Source organism: Macaca nemestrina, chromosome 2 (assembly GCF_043159975.1).
Source record: "Macaca nemestrina isolate mMacNem1 chromosome 2, mMacNem.hap1, whole genome shotgun sequence".
NCBI classification, from domain to species: domain Eukaryota; kingdom Metazoa; phylum Chordata; class Mammalia; order Primates; family Cercopithecidae; genus Macaca; species Macaca nemestrina.
Window position 1 is genome coordinate 152,181,637 of NC_092126.1, and position 19,776 is coordinate 152,201,412.

Consider the following 19,776-nt stretch of genomic DNA (forward strand, 5'->3'; position numbering starts at 1 on the left):
AGACCTCTGCTACCCACCCTGGATGCCCCAGGTTCAGTGCTCCCTGCTAGCGAGTGTCTGCAGACCTTGTGATGTAATATTCCCAGGATGCAGCCGGGCGCGGTGGCTCACGCCTGTAATCCCAACACTTTGGGAGGCCGAGGCGGGTGGATCATGAGGTCAGGATATCGAGACCATCCTGGCTAACATGGTGAAACCCCGTCTCTACTAAAAACACAAAAAATTAGCCAGGCATGGTGGTGGGCACCTGTAGTCCCAACTACTCGGGAGGCTGAGGCAGGAGAATGGTGTGAACCCAGGAGGCGGAGCTTGCAGTGAGCTGAGATTGCGCCACTGCACTCCAGCCTGGGCGAGAGAGGAGACTCCGTCTCAAAACAACAACAACAACAACAACAAAATATTTCCAGGATGCATGGATGCACGTGTGAGCATGCACAAAGACATACAGAAAAACAGAGAACAAGAGTTCACTTCTGGCCAGACTTAAGAATTCTAGAGAAAAAACTATATTATATACTATATTTTTAGTGCTAAATGGTGCTAAAAGCCTTTCCTGGCAACCATTAGAGATAAAGAGTCGCTTGGTTAGCTTGGGAGCAGAAAGCTGAACTGTGTGGCATCACATGGTTTTGTCAACACGCCTTCTTGGGCACACTCACTTGCTGGCAAGATCTGGCTATGTCCAGATGCACTTGGATTTGCCACCCTGAGCATGCTTGAAAATGATGCTCACCCCTTGGGGAGAATAAAGCTCAGACCTCCAGCTCTGCCAGGCCCTAGAGTATCATAGATGGGTAAAGGGAAGAAACCATCACCATCAGAGAGAAGTCTCATCAATGATCGCACCCTCTTAAAAAATCACATAGAGCTTTATTAAATAAACCAAGTAGAAAGGCTCCTGTTTACATCCAGGTTGTCAGTTTGAGCTCAAGTAATATGCAAGGCACAATTCTTCCTTTCTCCAGCTTTAGAAAAATCAACCACATGGCCCAGCGCTGAAGGACTGAAGGGGGCTTGTGCGGGATCCCCAGTCATCCTGGACTCTCCACACAGCGTCCATGCATGGATGGCCATGGGCATGAGTCTCTGGATCTCCCTGAGGGTAGCCTAGCCTCAGCCTGGAGCACAGGCGCCTGTGATCTGAGAATCTCAGATCCAGAACCAGGAGCTGGGAAGAGAGGACTTTTCCAAGGGTCTCCTCCCCCAGCCCCTGGGGAGTCCCTTCTGGATGGGCAGGCCCTGGGCTGGTGGCTGCCCTCCATCACCGGCCCGGGCCAGGCTCTAGGGCCTGCTGGGAAGCTGCCTGGGGCCCTGCGCCTGACGAGCTGCCATAAAAGTGGCCGCCTCTCACACTGGCAGGCGGTGGCTCAGATCTGCTGAGGTTCTGGAGTGGCACAGGAACAGGAGGAGCAAATGACACTGGGTCTTTGTGCTGAGGCAGGACACAGCAGCTTTCCGAAACACACACACAGAAAATACGACTCCTGCTGCCATCTCAAGGAATTTTCCTAAGGACAGTCCTGGTGTCCTGATGGAGTGAGAGGGATCACACTTGGGATGTCCCAGCAGGGCCTAAGCCAAGTCCACCAGATGTCTCAACAGCTTATGAAACAAAAACAGAGGACTGAAGTCTGTTCACAGTGGCCTGTGGTCGGGCAGCAGCCCTGGGTGAGCTCCCGTGTTCTCCAGCCTCTCGCTCACCCAGGGGTTGGCTATCCCGGCCTCCAGGTGCTGGTTCCTGAGGCTTCTGTTGCGGCAGTGGGGCAGACACAGGGACACTCATGTCCCACTGCTCCCCAACATTCCTAGCAGCAACCAGACTAGTGGAAAGGTAAGTTTTCACAGGGGGAAAAACCCCACCAAAAAAATCCCTAAAGTAACTGGACAATCCTTTCCCTGAGACCAACCACTACAGTAACGTCACCTACAGACAACTTGTAAAGAGTACTTTTAACTGCTCAAAGTCTTGAGAAAGGAGAGATTTCAGCAAGGCTAGGAAAATAAAAATGCAACAGCACATTGTCCAGAAACCCTAGACAACCATGCAAAAAGGAAGGAGCCAAGAAGTCTTAGCTTTGTAAGACCTGAAAGGAAAAAAACACACATTTAAAACTCCTATATAAAAGAATGAGCTAATGGGCAGAGCCGAAACTACAGCTCTGTGTGAACAGAGACGGCAGTGAAGCTGGCCGGGGCACTCGTCTGGAGGGGCTTGTTCCAGTGTGAATGCAGCAGGGATCTCCCATCTTGGGGGCGCACGAGGCTCGGCTGAGATCCATCCTCTGGGAACCTTCACACGGCCTAGTGGGAGGCATAGGCTGGGCTCCACAGCCCTGAGGGAGGGCTGGCTTTGCGAGCAGGAGGCAGTGCATTGGGAGACGTGGGTGATGAGGCAGCGAAATCTAGGATGGGAAGAGAGACGATGTGAGCAGCAGAGCCAGGGAGAGCGGTGCGCTCCTCAGTTACAGCCAGCATTCAGCAGGCGCCTGCCTCACCCAGGACACTCTCATAGTGATGCCCCGAGGCCTCCCCGGCCAGCAGAGGGAAGTCCACCGGCACCTGCTGAGCTGGCCTCATCCACACAGAGAGGCCTGGGATGCCACCCTAACACCCAGGAGTGCAGAGCCTGTCCGGGGAGAACAAGTCTCAAGTTTCAGGACCGCAGCAGCATCTGTCCAGGGAGCATGTGGCAGGGAGGGCCTGTGCATCTGAATGCAACACAGCCTTGGGCAAGAGCACCACAGGAACAAAGACCTCAAGGGGAGCAGTGATTCTGCAGTGCTCCGGAGACCTTGCAGAGACCCAGGCGTGGCTCCCAAAACCCAGGGAGGAGCACGCTGAGAGAGGCAACTAGAAAGGGCAGGTGCCTGCTGCCAGAGCAGCTGCAGAAAGCAGCAGAGCTGTGAGAAGGCTGAGCACCCATGGCCTCCCCTGGGCACTGCTTCGCAGGTGGAGAAGCCGTCAGGCAGAAGGCCAGGGCGTGTGGGCTCTCCTTACTCAGGAAAGTGCTTCTACCCACACAACTGGGTCTTCTTTCAAACAAATTCAGGGACCCCCCTGAAGCTGGTCCATGGGCCCCCAGGTCAGCAGACACGAGCTCAAGGACTCTCTGTGTAGGCGAGAGAACCCTCAAATGGGAATCAGAAGACATTAAAGGGCCTTCGCATACAGCACTACAGGCTGGGCACTGCATTGTTTGAGAGAGAAATTGCATTCACACAGTGAGGTGCTCCCTGGAGCTGTGCAGGGTCACCAGAAACAGTTGGACCATTGAAAGAAATGAATTTGCCCCTTCTTCTGGGAAATTTCTCGTCAGAACTACCCAGAATCCCCATCTGTGAGTCAGCTCGTCCAACCCCAGCTTAGAGCCTTCTGAGGCAGCCCCAGCAGGTGAGAATCTGGTCCTAGCATGCACCCCTGCCTAGACAGAGCTCCTTGCTGCCCACACCTCCACCCAGCATGGCTCTGCCTGGGGAAAGCTCTTGCTGAACCAGGACTGGCAGCCCCTCTGCCCTGATCCTGCTGGCTCCCACATCTGTCCTCTGGGCCTCAGGCTCCTTTGGCCCAGGCAAGGACCTGTTGAGACTTAGGGTTCAGGAGCCTCGACCCCTCCCTCAGGGCTCTTTTCTTTCTCAGCAGCTCTGCCTGGTTCTGCCTGCAGGGGGGTTACTCACAGTGGGGGCTGTGCCCAGGGCTGGCTCGAGGCGTGAGGGCTGTAGGCACGGCAAGATCCCGGGGCGTGCAGACAGTGTGGTAGGCTGCAAGAGCACATGGTTGGTTAGAGCAGGCGGGGGCAGGGGAACAGACCCAGAGATACACGCAGCCTCCTCACCTATGATCATGACCGCCGTCCCAGCCAACAGGGCAAAGAGCGTGAAGAACATGACCTGGTAGGAATCCAGGAAGTGCTGAAAGAGGCTGGCTCCATCTGCCATCAATGGGAAGATGAGTTACCAAAACCACTAGGCCCACTGTGGTGTCCCATCATGTTCCTGCACTACTGTATGTCTATAGGGCAGTCCACAGGTCCCTCTTAGACATAAGGATGAGGGCCAGGCCACCTGCTGGAGGTCCGGGCCCACAGCTGCTCTTGGTACTCTGGCGCTTCCTCTCCTGGCGCAGGCTGCAGAGCAGAGGAGGGGCACAGTCCCTGTGGGCCTCCACGGGGTTGGAGGCCCGTTGAGAACAGATGGGAAAGCTGGGGAACTAAAGTCTGCATCATGGCCCCAATGAGCAGTGATCACTTTGAGGGACATTCTGCATTTCTGACTACTCCATTTCTTACACCCCAGGTTTCTACTGATAGCCAGGACCACTTCTGCCTGTCCCTCCCCACCCTGGTCTGTCCCAGATGACATCATTCTGCAACTCACAAGGACCGGGCCCACGGCGATCCATCACAAAAGCCACTGTCACTGGGATGGTAATGGCTTGGTTGGTCGCGGGGCTGGAGAAGGTCAGGGTAGTGGACAGAGGGCCCTGGCTGCCGGCCACAGGGTCCGAGATGCCAACTGTGTATGTGATGAAGCTGGGCCACCCAAGAGACTTCTCCTTTGCGAATGCCAGCACGGCTGGGGACCCGGATTTCACCTGGAAGAGACATCAGAGCTGGGGGGGGGACTCAGTGGAGGGACCACTGAGTGGGGCCTCAGGACCCCGAGGCGGGAGGGCTGCTCTGCATGGCCCATCTCTGGAAGCACCCCTGCTTCAGCCTGACATGCTGGGCTTCCCTCCTGGGGCCCAAGGGTATGGAGTAGAGACCCCTGCCCAGGTCACACCTCATGGGCAGGTAATGACACCTGGGCACTGCTCATGGACGGCATGTAGTCTGCAGAGTCGGGAAGCCCTGTACGTACTCAGGGTGTTTTTTGAGGGAAGGACAAATCAATATGAATGTCAGAATCAAATTCAAGTTTATTCAATTCTAATCAACTGCTGCTTACAAAAATGCTAAACCAGGCCAGGCGCAGTGGCTCACGCCTGTAATCTCAGCACTTTGGGAGGCTGAGGCGGGCGGATCACGAGGTCAGGAGACTGAGACCATCCTTGCTAACATGGTGAAACCCCGTCTCTATTAAAAATACAAAAAAATAGCCGGGTGTGGTGGCGGGCGCCTGTAGTCTCAGCTACTCGGGAGGTTGAGGGGGGAGAATGGCGTGAACCTGGGAGGTGGAGATTGCAGTGAGCCAAGATAGTGCCACTGCACTCCAGCCTGGGTGACAGAGCAAGACTCTGTCTCAAAAAAAAAAAAAAAAAAAAAAAAAAGGCTAAACCAACACGAAATATCACCAAGCACCAGCTCTCCAAGGCAGCAGCCCGAGCTCTGCTCACGGCTGGTCTCCAGCAGCTGCCAGCGGGCCGGCCCTCCTCCCTCATTGGCGATGCTGGGCATTCCCTGCCTCTGCGGGAGAACATGCCGTCATGCTGGCTGCAGCAAGGCAGAAGGATGAGCAGGTGGAAATGCCGAGGAACTCCTTGGTTCTCTCACCCCAGAACTCTTCCCAGCCTGCTAGGCTCCGGGCCTGAGGAATCATTCACCCCCCAACCCCACCCCACGACTTAGTCATGGGGGAAGTGAGGCCTGGAGAGAGGGGACTTGTCCCAGCAGGGATTAGGGCTTTCCTCCCTGCTCTGTGGCGGATGCTCCTGCACTGAATTCGGCCATGCCACGCACCACACGCTCACTGGCACCTTTTCTGGGTTCTCAGTGCTGCCCCCACAAGCTTAACTTATAGCTGGGGAAGAACAGCAGAGGTCGGATCAATTAATACAATCACGCAGCCTGAGAGACAGCAATAGTGCTACAGAAAGAGTACTTCAATTTAAAAATTATAATTGTAAAAATAAATTTTAAAGAGAGCTGGCCCAGGACATCCACGCCACATTCCCTCTTCCTCCAGGGCCTTCCTGACGCCCCTGACTCTGGCCTGGCCTGAGGCATGCAGATGCCACTCACCTCCAAGTTCTCCAGAACCTCCGGGGCACCAAAGACCCTGACCTCGGAGCTGGTGTAGTGGTTGCTCAAAAGGATTTCAGCCTGGTCGGCGAAGAGACCTGGGCTGAAGGGCACCTCGGCTCCCACCTGCTCTGTGGAGAAGTGGCTGCTGGAGAGGGAGGCAGTGACCACCAGAGCTGTCTTCTTCATGCTCAGGTGCTTCCGCTGCTTGTCTGTCAGCCTGTGCATTGTGATTGAGCAGAAGTACTGGCCTGCAGAGACAAGAGTGTATTGTCTTGTCCCCTCTCCTGCCCGTGCACTGATGTCATTTCTTCTCCCTGCTTCTCTAACCAGGGTACTCCTATGCATCCTCCAGAGCCCAGGTGAGAAGTCACCTCCTCCAGAAGTCCTCCTGGGAATCCCCCGTAAAGGCCTTGGCCAAGCTAGGATACCCTCTGTGACCAGCAGTCCTCCCAAGTCCCCCTGGAGTCAATCCCCAGGCTGGGCTCCTAACAATCTCTGCCCTCCGGACAGACGGCCATGGTGAGCTGGTCACATGAAGCCCCAAGATGCCCAGAAGACAGAAACTGTCTCCAAGTCCCTTTCACTTTCAAATCCTCGCAGTTACCCAGAGCAGCATCAAACTGTGGCTCTACGGTGAACACATCTTGAGATGGGAAATCAAAGACGGCTGGCTTGAACTGGGACTGGCAGCTGATGAGGGCCTCTGGGTGCAAGGCCTGGATGACTTCCCTCTGGGTGGGGGTGCACTCGCCTAGAAAGGGGAGAGATGAGAGGGTGTGGGCCAGGCCCGATGGCCACCACACCGAATTCCACCAGGCCTGCACAGGCTGGCTGGGCCGCAAATGCCACCTGCCCTTGCATGTCTTCCAGCAGGGCCTCAGGGCTGCTCAAAGTTTTGAGATGCAGCCAGGATTGGTAAAGCCAAGGACACATCATATGGAAGAGGGCGCCATTCAGCATCACAGGGAGCTTCAAGTCAGAATTTCAGCATCTGTTCCAGACCTTGTATCCAGGGGCACAGCAGACGGGCCGGGCCCACTAATGCCTGACTTCTGTCCCTGTCAGCAGGGGAAATGGCAATTTACTTCTGCACATTCGGAGGGTACTAGTTCTCCACTAACACCTGAGCAGTATTTTGGCAACGGCACAGTGCTGTCCACTTGTGCTGAGGAAGGAGCAGAGGCTGCCATGATGGAACAGAGCTGCCTCATTAATTAGGACGAGAAGGGCGGTGCTTCACTCTGCCAGTGAAGTGGTGTAAGAAAACAGCCCTGTTGACTTACTTATTTCTGGCAGCTGCTGTTCAGGGCTGTCATGGGCAGGGGATGGGATTCAACATTCTATGCATAACCTGGGAGAGGTCATTACAAAAATTAAAACCAGCAACCAGTCCTGCTAATTCATTAGTTTCTGGGATTCATGGTGGGAAATTGTGGCTTTCTTTGTTAGGGTGCCCTTGGGCTGAAGTCACATTTCTAGTGCAGAACAGGCACCTTCCGGGAGCTGGGCTCCATTATGAAGATTCCTTTCACTGGCTCAGCTTTTGGAGGACTCCAAGTTCAGAAACGCTGGAAGGAGTGGACTGAGTAGGGGGCTAAATGCCCTCTCTGGAGTTGGTGTGTGAATAGGAAAAGCAGACAAACTCCATCCAGAGGACACAGGAAGCCACCTCCCTGCTCCCAGGTACTCTGAAGACCGCCCAAGTACCGCTCATTAAGTACCTCTCAGGTTAGAGCTTCTGTCTCCCACGGCAACAATCACTTTGGAGGCTGTAGCCTCCTGGAAGCTGGTCTGGATGGGGTGGAGGTGACGGGCCATAATCCTCTGAGGGACGCCGACCACGACCTAGAGAGGGAGCCAAGGAAGCTTCATGGAGCACCGCCTATGTCCCGGTCCATGCAGGGCATTTCCACGACCTCACCCTGCAGTCTGACACAGTGTCACCCATTTCACAGGTGGCAACGCTGAGGCTCAAAGCCTAAATGCCTTGCTAGAATGTGGCAGAGAGGGGGTTTGAGCCCAGTCTAGTCAGACTTCACAGCTCAGTTCTCCGATTGAATAAGCTGCTTCTCCCAGCAGCCAACTGGACGCTGAGCAGCGGGCCTGAATTCATTCATCAATCTGGGTGGGCTGAGGATTTTGGCTCTTGGGACAGCCAGGATCACTTCTCTGTAGTACAGCACCGTACCCCACCCAGAATCCAGTCTGCCCAGATTTTCCCAGCTGTTCCCCCTGGGCCCATCCTGCACCTGGCCACATCCAAACAGCCCCAGGCTGGTGACCTCCCTGCAGTCCCTTGGCTAGGACACCCTCCCACCTTCTCTGCAGAGCCCAGCCCCATCCACCCTTCAGGCCCAAGTCCACTTCCTGCAGCTGAAGGCCCCCCTCCCTCTCTCAGCAGGCACGAGCGGTCCCTGCCTCCGGGGATCTGGTTTCTACCAGTAGGTGAACTTCAGAGCAGGGATGGGATCGAAGCCCCTGCAGCTCCCAGGGATGTGCCCCACGCAGAGCTGTAGGTGACCAGGCCTGCATCACTGTCAAACTCACGGGGCCTCCTCTCAGGGCTCACCACCATCCACCTCCAGGGACTGACAGAGGCTGTGTCCCACTCCCTAGCCTGGGACCCCCCAACCCTGGCTCTCCTCTCCCCTTCCTCCCTGTCCACTCTTAGAGAGTGCCCAAGGCCTCCTGGTCCCTCTCCTACCTGCACTCCCGGAGTGCCTGTGCGCTCCCACCCACTCCCAGGGCTTCGAAGCCACCTCTGGAGTGAGGCCCCCACCCTGTCCAACATTCTTCACAGTGCTCCTGCCGCATCCGCCCAGCTGCGCTCCCTGCCTCACCTGGGAGAGCTGTGACATCTCTAGCTCCCTGGCCCAGGCTCCTCACCTCCCTGCAGGCCTACCCACCTCTGTGTGCCCCTCTTAACAAAAGACCAGTAGCAGCCTGGTCACCCCAAGCCCTTCCTCCCCTCCAGCCCCACTTCTGGATGCTCATGGAGCTCTGATGTGCCTCCCTCCCTCCCATCTCTCCCAAACATGCCTTTAGATTCTGCCACACCCCATGAACCCAGCTGAGGGCCTGGCCTCAGTCTCTGGCCAGTTACCCTGCAGCCACTGCTCTCTCGAGCTCCTCCAGGAGCCAGGTAACCTCAGCAAACACAGCCTTGGTCTATAGCACTGTTTAAAAAACTCCACTGAGTGTGGCATAAGCTTCTACCCCTTCACCCTGGAACAGGAGCAGCAGCAGTTAATTTCTGCTGAGCACTGGCTAGGAGCTGAGCACCACCCTAGGGGCTTCCCAGGTGCTAACTCACTGAATCCTCACAACGCTATCATCCCCATTATAGAGACGAGAAAACCAGGGCATAGCGAGACTCAGTGATTGCTCAGTCATAGCCTTGTAGTGGCCAAGCTGGGATTTGACCTAGACTGTCTGGCTCTAGATGCCCCACTGTCAACCTGCACCAAACTGCCCGGAATCCAGTGCATTTTCTGATCTGATCACAAAGCCAGACCATGCTTCTCCCACACCCTCTGTTCCAGCCCCCCATGCTCTGCCCTTGAACCCTGCACACCTTTGTCCATGCTACCCCATCCCCTGATCAGAGGCTCTTTCCAGGAGAGCACAGCTGTATTGTCAGAGGATGCCTCTGTCTGCAACTGGCTCGCCCAAACCGCAGAGCTGCAGCACTAAATATGCAAACTATTAGGTTAAACTGCTAGGTTCCATAAAGCACATGCTGCCTCTAAAAATGAGATGCATTTGGATCTCAGTCAGACTCGGCCCACTGATTCATTCTCAACTGGAGATGAATGGAAGAGAGAGCAGGTTTTGTTGCCTCCAGACTCAAAAGTTGACTTGCACAGGGAGTCTTAACCTTGCAGGTGACAGGGAAGCACCGGCTCCCAGGAAGTGCCCACTCCAGGGTTGCCAGAACCAAGCCCATGGGAGCTGGAGTCCACCCTACAAGGCTGCCTGTCCTCATCACACCCTCTTGAACATGGGCAGACTGAGGCCTAGAAAGAAAAGGGAGCTTGTCCCCACGTCAGAGTCAGCAAGTGGCCAGTCCCAGACTCATGACTCCCAGACCCCAAGCCCTCAGACGGTTTTTCTCTAAAAGGAAAAGTCTTCATAATCCTCCCAGAAGGTCAGGCCCACCTCACAGGCCACTGAGCCACTTCTGCCTCCGCTGCTTGGAGCCTACCTCCTTGTAAGTCCTCAGGTGCCCAGCGACCTCGTAGTAAACTGTCACAGATCCCACGGCCCGTGCCACAGCCACACCCGTCTTGGGGTCTATGTGGAGGATGCTGTTGGCCGAGGAGCTCCAGGTTCCCGAGAGGCCTGGAGAGGAAACATGGATGTCACCCCCTTCCCATAGCTGGACACTCCAGTCAAAGCCCAGCTCACCTGGATGATAAGCCAGCCTCCTCACTGGCTGCCACTACCCCAATGGGGCTCACTCAGCAGCCTCAGGAGACAGCCACACTGCCTGCCCCAGTGCCGGTCATGCCCCTGGCTCCATCCAGCCACCTGGAGCCATCAGCTCTCCTACCCTGCTGCACCCACCCTCTACGGGGCTGTGGCCCCTAGCACCTGCTCTCCCTGACCCACAGCTCCCTGCCTGGAATTTCCTGACCATCCTGGCATGAAGCTTTAGCTGACCCCTGCCCAGGAATGGTCTGGTGCTGCTGCCAGGCCCTGCCCTCTGTAGCTCCTTCCCCAAAGCAACAGCCCCTCCCCATTCCTTCGTTGCCTTATCAATTCCTTTTTAGCAAACACACAGCAGGTGTGAGGCTCAGAGCTTTCACCACATACACTTCTGAGTTAAAAGCCAATCACATTATATAATAAATACAATTAAAGGACTCAACCATAATCTATTTATGGCAAATTATATTTGTTTTTCCTTAAAGGTAGTATTTCATCTCCTTTTAAAATGAATTTAGTAAGGTAAAAAAAAAAGGTGGAGACAATTTGAAAATAAAAACTAAGTAAATAATTGTACATGTGTTCCACAGATGTACTACAGGTCACCTGGGCATGGCTGAAATTTGGAAGGCACTGATTTAGCCCAATGTCCTTCTTTGCTTAAGTCTCCTAGCCTGTGCTGTCCACGATGATGGCCACTTCCCACAGAATTCACTAAAATGGTCAATTCAGTTCCTCAGCAGCAGCAGCAGCAATCCGTGTGTCGCCTGGCTAGAGGAACTGCGTGAGACTGTGCAGAGGCAGGATGCCCCACAGGAGCAGGGGATGCCCCACAGGAGCAGGGGACGCCCCCCGGGCGGAGCTGTTCCAGAAAAGGGCCGGCAAATGCTTTCTCTGAAGGTTGGACATAAGCATTTGGGTTATGCAGCCTATATGATCTCTGCTATGACCACACAATCTGGCAGTGGTAGGGTGACAACAGCCACTGACCATACATAAATGCATGGTCCAGCTGAGTGTCAACAAAAATTTCCTTGCAGAAAACAGGCACAGGCTGGATCTGGTCTCTGGGCAGCAGTTTTGGAGCACTGCTCCTGAGTATCCTGCAGGTCTGCCTGCAGGCCCCCGTGACTGGCGCCGAGCCCCAGCTCGGGTAGCCCCTGCACAGGTAGCCCCCACTCAGCTTTGCAAGCGTCCGTGACTCCACAGGTTCCCTGGCTCAGGATCTGTCTTACCTTCCAGGCTGGTCAGAACAGTGGCCAGACAGAGCACGTCCCCCACCACCATGGCCCCGGACAGCTCTGGGGAGATGGCCTGTAGGACAGGCAGGGGCACGAAGTCCGAGAGGCCTGGGTGCTCTGCGTCCCACACACGGAGCAGTGTCAGGCCCACACTGACTGTGCGGACAACGCAGGTGTTGTTGGTGGGGCCCTTCCCGATCTGCACAAAGTCGTCTCTAGGCACAGGAGAGAAAGGAGGGCTCGCTCTCAGTCTCGGTAAAGAAGCCTCCAACTCCCAGATGGAGAAATGTAGTCCAGGTCCTCTGCTGAGCAAAGCATTCGACTGACTGAGGTCCCAGTTGTGGCCCCAACTCGAGGTTACCAAACAGCGGCCCCAGACGAGGGACCACTGCAGGCAGATGGCACAGGCTCTACCTCCTCACTTGTCACCCCAGAAAGCACACACAGCCCGCAGCTAGGCAGTGGCAGCAGCATCATTCCAGCATTCCAGAAAGGAAACTGAGGCCCCGAGGGGAAAGAGATCCAGAGTGCTTCCCTACGCTCTTCCCACCAGAGAACTGGACATGCCAGAAAGGGAAGGCTGCCCTTACTATGCAACCTGACTGCAGAAGCAGCCTCTGCCCTTTCCTCCTCTGAAAAATGGGGATCATCATGTGCCCGTGACACAGGCCTGGCGTGAGTATTACATGAGGTCAGCAGTGGGGAGGCACCTGCCACAGGGCAGGTGCTCAATGTTGCCAATGGCAGCTTTGGTGCATAAGTGTGGACGGCGTGGGGTGACAGTTTGGGTTAGGGATTGTGGCTGCATCCTTGCCTCCACCACACCTTTTGATCCTGAGTGCTGACTGGGTCTCTATCAGGTGCTCCTGCCACAAGAAGGCCAGAATGACCTGCAGTGCAGCCAAAGGGCTGGGAGAACTGGGCTCCATTTCCTCCAGGACATGCCCTAAACTGACAGATGGCAATTCTGTGCACACACACAGAGCACCATGGTTTGCCAGAGGTCCTCATGACCCACTCCCTCAGCTGAAGGAAAGCCCTGGAACCTAGGCCACACTGCCCAACATGATAGGTGTGGAAACAGATTTTTGGATGGTGACCTGCTCACAGGGCCCACAAAGGGCAGAGCTGTGGCTAGAACCAGGCCTGACTCTAAACCCTAGTTCTTTCCATAAGGCAACACCCTTGACACCTGTCTTTGAATGCATTCAGCAACAGGGAAACACAACCGTGGCAGGACCTGTGGGCAGCCGAGGCTGAAGGGCCAATCTCCTGTGCCTCGGGGCGCGCTCCCTGGAGCTTCCCCACACCCTACTTCCTCCTCTGGGGGCTGATGCCTGTCTATCTTCCTCTGAAATGGTCTGCATCCCCCGAGGGCAGTGGTGCTTCCTCGTGGCCCTGCACGGTGCAGCATGCCCACATCTCTTGGAAACTGAAGTAATGCACATCTTCCTTCAACAGCAGCAGCCTTTCTGTGTTATCCCCAGTTGTCTCTATCAGGTACCAGACAGGACTTCACAGGAGAAATGACCCTCGCCCACATCCTACCTGTTAGTGGCAAAGTTGAGGACCGAATTGTGAGCATGGAAGACATCTCCAGAGTTGTCGTGGAAGTGGACAGTGAAGGTCACGGTCATTCCCAAAGGCACAGCCACCAGGGCCTCCTTGTTCTGGGTGTGCAGGACAGGGCTCATGGAAACCCTCAGGTAGGAAACAGGGGATACCTAAAGGACAACATACAGGTATGATGAGGATTCAGTCCCAGGGACTGGCCTCCAGCAAAACCTACCTCTCAAGGAGGGGACGCCTGCCCCCAGGAGGATCCACTTCAGGAACAATGTGGGGCTGGACTTAGGGGTCCTGAGAGGAGTAAAGGCCACACTCCCCAGAGTGTCCCAACCTAGTGACAAAGTTCTTACCTCCCAACACAGCAGATTGGCCTCACTATGAGAAAACCCACCCAGGAGTGTCCCAATCCATGACTTGGAAAAATGAGATCGCTATTCACATTGAGAGAGGGCCCCCTGGGCTGCAATATCCAGTTTCTTCAGAGAACCTGGCTCTTGGGGCATTTAAAGAAACAACGTCCTTCTGGATCGATGGGGAAGCTCTAAGCATGTCACAGTGTGCCTGCAGGACACCAGGGCAAGGAGGGAAATGGGGATTTCTGGAGCCCAAGAACCCAAGCTCCATAAACAGCAGCCCTTGTTTCTCTGAGTCCAGGTGAAAATCTATCCTGGCTCAAAAACTAGTGCTCCAAAGGTCTGAACTTCTTTGACAAAGTTCAGTGGTGCAGTGTCTGGTATACAGCTAGTGCTCAATACATATTTGTTGAAATAGCATGAGCAGTCAGTCACTTTCACTCACCAAAAACTAGAGAGGGGGATCTGCTGCCAGGCACCCACTTTGAAACAGAAGATGTGAATTAATGAAAAAGGTCTGTGACCCAGGCAGAGTCTAAAGATTTAAGAGAGTGTGTGTCTTCTGTCATCCAGGGTTCAGCAAGTGGTGATGAGACATGGAAAGAAAATTCCATTCAGCAAAACCCCAGGACCTGACCCAGGGATGCTGATGGAGAAGGTCCCATCCCTAAGGAACACAGAATGGCAGAGGGCAGTGCCATGATATGGTAGAAGGACACCGCCCAAAGCAGACAGACCCCATCTCTCAATTCCCATGCAACCTTGAGCAAGTCACTCCCACTCTGAGCCTCAGTCTCCTTGTCTGGAAAATGGGCCACCTCATTCTCAAAAGCACAGCGGATGTCATGTACTGGATGTCACGACTTTTATGGCAGATACCGAGCATATCATCCAATGCTCTTAAGAACAGATCATGTTCCAGGCACTGGGCTGGCCCAGAGCAGGAGCTCCACCGTGGGTGGTGATAACATCAGTGGCCAAGCACGGTGGGTGGAGCACCGGCACTCCAGTCAGGAAGCTGTGGTGCCAGTCCCATTTCTGTAACCTTACGCCAATCATGGATCTCACTGGGCCTCATCTATGAAATGAAGTACTTGGAATCAATGATCTCCCAAGGATCTTCGGCTCTGACGACCAGAAGATGCTGTAGCTTTTTATCTACCCTGAGTTATTCTTAAATTCCTATCTACAGTTTCCCAGCTGGAAGGTGAATATATTCACTTTTACTCCTGAGAGGCATATTACCTCAGTGCTATTGCTTTCATTACTCCAAAAAGGAGGAGAATGCAACCCTACCTTTACGGCAACAATGATGGTTTGGTTGGCCCCAAAGGGCTCTTGTGCAATCACTTCGATGGTGGATGTCCCGATCATAGACCCTGATGCTAGAAAGCCTTTCTCATCAACATGCACGACTGGAACCTTTTCAGGTCCATCCAGGACGCGGTAGCTCAGAGAGGCTGCACCATCCCTTTGGAAAACAAAATAGAGCTGTTTTTGTAGACGGCAGCAGTGGGAGTGGGCCTGGATACAATGCCAGGACATCTAAGAGTCTGCAGCTCCCCATGCTCCTTGGAGGTGAAAAAGGCCCAATCTTGGCCCCACGGGCCTCAGGACCATGTGCTGTCAGTTGTCTGAGGCTTCATCAGTCACCCACGGAAAACTAATTCAGAAATCCAATGGTTCCAAGCAAACTGCGGCTTCTCACTCTTCCCAGAGCAGCGCCTGCCATGAGTCGGCCAGCAGGCAGGGAGAGACTGTGAGGGCAGTTTCTTTCATCAGCTCCATGGGACATTTACTGTAAAATATCATTTCTGCAGCAAATTGTTCTCAATTTACTGAAGCAAGGCAGCCTGGCATAGTGGAGGATGGGGCTTTGAGTCTGACAGAAGCCAAAGCCGGTCCCAACATGTCCTGCCACCAGCTGTGTGCACATTACGTCCCCTCTTCTCTCGGCATTGACTTCTTACATGGTAAAAGGTGTGCAATGATTTTGCCTTGTCCTATTTCTAAGGACTGTCAACAGGATAAAAACAGGCTACCTGCTAAGAAAACTGTTAGCAAACTACTGATACTATGCACTGGGTAGCAAGCAAATTACGCCATATTTTTTACCTTTTTACATATTTATTAATATAATAAAGAAACCCAGGAAAGAAAGGCCTCCAGCTCCCAGGGCTAGTTCCCATCATCTCTGTCTCTTCCACAGCCCTATAGATGACTAGGAGCAAATGTTATTGCTTCTGCCTAAACATTATTTCTCCACCAACCCCTTCCTCTTAACCTGGGGAACTCTTACTCATCCTTCAAGAACTCCAGCCCGAGCATCTCCACCTGGGACATGCCTCCCCTAAATCCCCATGGACAGCACCGTTCTTTGGGCTCTGGCTTGAATACTACACCTTGCTTTCTAATAGCCTTCTCCTGCTACCCTCCTCCAGGGCACCCTATGTCACCCATATCTGCGTTCCTGGAGCCCAGCATGGAGCCTGGCACTTTGTTACTTTTGGCTGAATGAAAACATGTATGTGTTTCATGCAACAAGTAAGTGTCCTGTGGCCCGTGGAGTCTCCCGCTTGGCAACTGCCATTCAAATGCAAGCCACTGTTATGAAAGGCATCCTCCTAGAATCAAAGGTAGGAATTATGTTTGCAGAAGAGCTTTAAACAGCTCTTCCCAAGCGTTACTGTGTGGCCCCCTCGCCTGGGGATCTCCCTAGAGTGCAGCTTCTCCTTGGGCAGGTCTTGGGTGGAGCCTGAGAGCTGCATCTCCTCTTCCTGATGATGCTGATGCTTCTGGCTCATTAGCTACACTCTGAGTGGCAAGTCTGGAAACACAACACTTCTAAGCTGGTGTTTTTTTCCCCTTTTAAAGACTGAATTTTAGTAGCTTGCATAAAAATGTTTCTAGGCTACAAGGAGGAAAAAGAGACCCAGAGTGAGAAGTGATTTCAAGAAGCAGAGAAGCACCACAGAGAAGAGAAGGAGCAGGCAGAGGCCTCATCCATTCCAAGCACAACAGGAGAAAACCTCCCTGAAAGCACCCATGGCTCCTGACAGTGTTGACACATGAGCTGTCGGATGCAAGTACAGCCACACAGCTTTGCTGGAAACAAGAGCTGAGTCACGTACCTGTTTGTCTGCAGCTTTATATACGAGTTGGGCGACATTAATATTTGTTCTGCTTCTATTTCAGGGTTGAGCAGCTGCAGCTTCTCAAACACCTGCAAGAGAGGGCAAGTTTCACTTCCGATGGGGCACTGGAGTCATATCCAGGCCAGGTGTCTGCTTCTCTCCTAGCAGCAAGAGTCGAGGAGGGGCAAGAGAGGAGAAAAGCAGCTTTCTTGCCTGTCAGGTCACTGGTGACATGATGTGAAGGGCTGACCTTTAAGAGGCCAAAGGTGTGGCCGGGTGCAGTAGCTCAGCCAAGGCAACACAGCAAACCCCCAGTCTCTACAAAATAATTTTAAAAATTAGCCACGTATGGAGTGTGCAACTGTAGTCCCACTACTTGGGAGGCTGAGGCTTGCACTCCAGTCTGAACAGCAGAGCAAGACCCTAATACATACATACATACACACACACACACACACACACACACACACACACACACACACACACGTGTGCGCGCCAAAGATATGATGAGAAAAGGCAGGCAGCCTCATGTTTGTGTAGCCTAATGGGAGCTCCTTTAAGGAGCCTGGAAACATAGGCCTCTCCCTCCGTGCCCAGTGAGGGAGAACTTTACCTGCTAGGATATGAGCTCGGAGGGCAGCACGCACAACTCCAGCAACAGGATCTTGCTCAGGGTAACTGTGCCAGGACTGAGCCTGGGCAAGGCACCACCTAACTGCTCCTTCTTCTCACAGAGACATCCTCCTCCTCATTGCCACCATCTCAGAACAACCCCCGTTCCACCTCCCAGGCCCCTCTGGCTGGCTCTGGCCATGCTCTTGCAGGATCCACATAGACACACACAAGGGCCTGGCGAGGAGCTCAGTCTAGCAGATGATCAGCCTCATGAGATTGGCTCAGATCTCATCCTGGGACGCCCAGGTGCTCCAAGGCCCTGGTAGCTCCCTGAGCCCACAGCAGCAACACCTGCCTGGGAACTCCAGACCCCTTCTCTGTAAGACTTCAGATGTGTCCACCACCTGTGTAAGTCCCCTCTCTAAGGCCCCTTGGGGCTGCTGCCTCTGTGGCCTCCCAGCCTGGTTCAGGGGCAGTCACTAGCTGGCAGGTAAAGCTGTGCCCTGAGCTCCCCACTGGCCTCTGATCAGACCAGGTGGATGCCCTTTGGGCCTGAGCCCTGGGCCATGGCCAGTATCATCAGATCTGACAAGTGCTTCTCCAAGAGGAAGATGGCCTGATTCTGTCCCTCCCGGCTCCTTCTGTGCTCTGTCCAGGTAAGCCTAGATTTCCTTGTGTGCACAGTCCACAACTAACACCCTCTCCACGCCTGTCTTGAGAGTTGTGGGCTCCATATGAAGTGACAGGAGGGGCAGCACTTCCCAAATGATGAGAAACAGCCTTTGGAAGCTGGGTGGGGTTTCAGTGTCAGGTGAGACGAGGCTGACTTGTATGCCCCCTTCCAGCATCCACAGGGAAGCCACCTCACTGAGTCTGACGCAGACACACTTACTGCCCAGTAAATACATTCACAAATAGGGTTCCTCCTATTTTTTTTAAGCCATGCATTCCTATCTTTCTCTTTAGATGAAGGGGGAGTTGTAAGAGATTTCCCACTTTCCTGTTAACTAGAAGAAAAGCAACAGCACAAGCCCCATGGTAAATGGCAACTGATACTTGATCTCACTGTCAGGAAGACAACAGGGAGTGGTGGGGCCTGTGGCAAACTGGACAGCGCAGCTCTAATGGAGTCAAGGTTGCTTCTCATTGCCTGCTGATTTTGCTGTGGCAGACACCATATCGTTAGGACATGCTGCATCTTAGATTTTCACATAGAATCTTCCTATCTTTACATGACAACAAGCTGTCTCAAAGGCCTGAGTAAGCCAAATAAAACACATTTGTAGGCTGGATCCAGATTCTCTAGTTTCTGATTTACTCAAACTCCACCTGCTATCAGATAGGGAAACAGAGGCACAGAGCTGTCAAGTGACCCAACTGAGGTCACAGAATTTGGAAGCTGCAAAGCCCTGCCTTTAATTCCATGATAGGCTCCAGAACTTACTTCCTTTTAACAAAGAACATGCACTTGGTGAGTGTGGGGATGTGCATGTGGACCTCTGTGTGTCTGTATATGCGTTTATGTATGTATATGTGTCTCTGTGTGTGTGTATATGTGTGTGTGTGTGTGTGCACGTGCAGGCAGGAGTGAGGGGTTGGCAAATCGGTGGGGTTTTTTTTTTGTGGGTGTTTTCTTTCTTGAAAAGTTTGCTTCTTTGCCCCTGATCAGGGAGGTGCTTGGGTTAGACATAGTTTATTTCTTCTTGAGGAGGGGACTAGAAACTGTTTTGGGACATATAGGGAACATTTTTTGTTTTTCTTTACAGCTTAGGAGCACCTAGGGGTTACTGAGGTCCAGAGGAGCAGAACGAGGCCCTTGAAGACGAAATTGCTCTTCAGAACCAATTTGCCAACTCCCTACCTTGCAGAGGGGCCCAGAGAGGCAGGAGCTCACCCAGATCCCATCCTGTAAGTAGCAGGGACAGGCCAGATACAGACCCAGGGCTGCACCCCAGGCAGGAGAACTGCTGGACTCAGTCCTGACCCCCTGGCTCTGAACAAGGCCCCTCCCTCTCTGAGGCTGTTTTCCAAATGCAGACAGGTCACAGTACCCCGGCCTCTTGAGGCCATTCCCCACTTACCCTGTGACCTTGACCCTCCCTGCCTCAGGGGCATCAGCAGGTGGCGGCCCCTTCAGCCGCTGCCCAGCAGGCTTCACCTGAGGTCTGGAGGCAGCAATACTGAAAAACGTGTAAGGGCGCCCCAGCCTCTGGGTGCTCTATGTGTGTTAAATAAACACAGACGATGAAATTAATGGCCACTCAGCCGCAGGGAGCCCCAAGCTCAGAATTTTTTGCTCTTTTGGCCACACATCAAGTGAGTTCCCACCTCCAGGCCTTTGCCAGCCCCTCTCATCCTGAAACATTACTCTTCTGTGAAGACTTTGCTTGGCCCTACCTCTGGGCTCCCACAGCACCAGTCACACTCGGATGCTTACCCCACTGCGATGGACCACTGTCAACCCCATGGACTGAGAG

General features: G+C 53.7%; 1 protein-coding gene across 2 annotated transcripts in view; it reads right to left on the reverse strand.

Annotated features, from left to right (window-relative positions):
- Nucleotides 1-850: 850 nt before the first annotated feature.
- The window catches only part of LOC105477739 (nucleoporin 210), a 106,082-nt gene continuing 87,156 nt past the window's right edge, over nt 851-19,776 (reverse strand). Inside the window, exons 29-40 of one of the 2 annotated variants that reach the window (XM_011734435.2) lie at nt 16,682-16,773; nt 14,847-15,021; nt 13,177-13,352; nt 11,623-11,843; nt 10,164-10,300; nt 7,681-7,804; nt 6,564-6,710; nt 5,957-6,207; nt 4,374-4,590; nt 3,833-3,928; nt 3,675-3,758; nt 851-2,402 (exon numbers count right to left, since the gene is read on the reverse strand). In XM_011734435.2, the coding sequence (XP_011732737.2) occupies nt 2,302-2,402; nt 3,675-3,758; nt 3,833-3,928; nt 4,374-4,590; nt 5,957-6,207; nt 6,564-6,710; nt 7,681-7,804; nt 10,164-10,300; nt 11,623-11,843; nt 13,177-13,352; nt 14,847-15,021; nt 16,682-16,773 (1,821 nt within the window). In that variant the 3' untranslated portion in view covers nt 851-2,301. Of the gene's footprint in view, nt 2,403-3,674; nt 3,759-3,832; nt 3,929-4,373; nt 4,591-5,956; nt 6,208-6,563; nt 6,711-7,680; nt 7,805-10,163; nt 10,301-11,622; nt 11,844-13,176; nt 13,353-14,846; nt 15,022-16,681; nt 16,774-19,776 lie in introns of those variants that run through there. The other variant, XM_071092243.1, reaches the window with a different exon arrangement.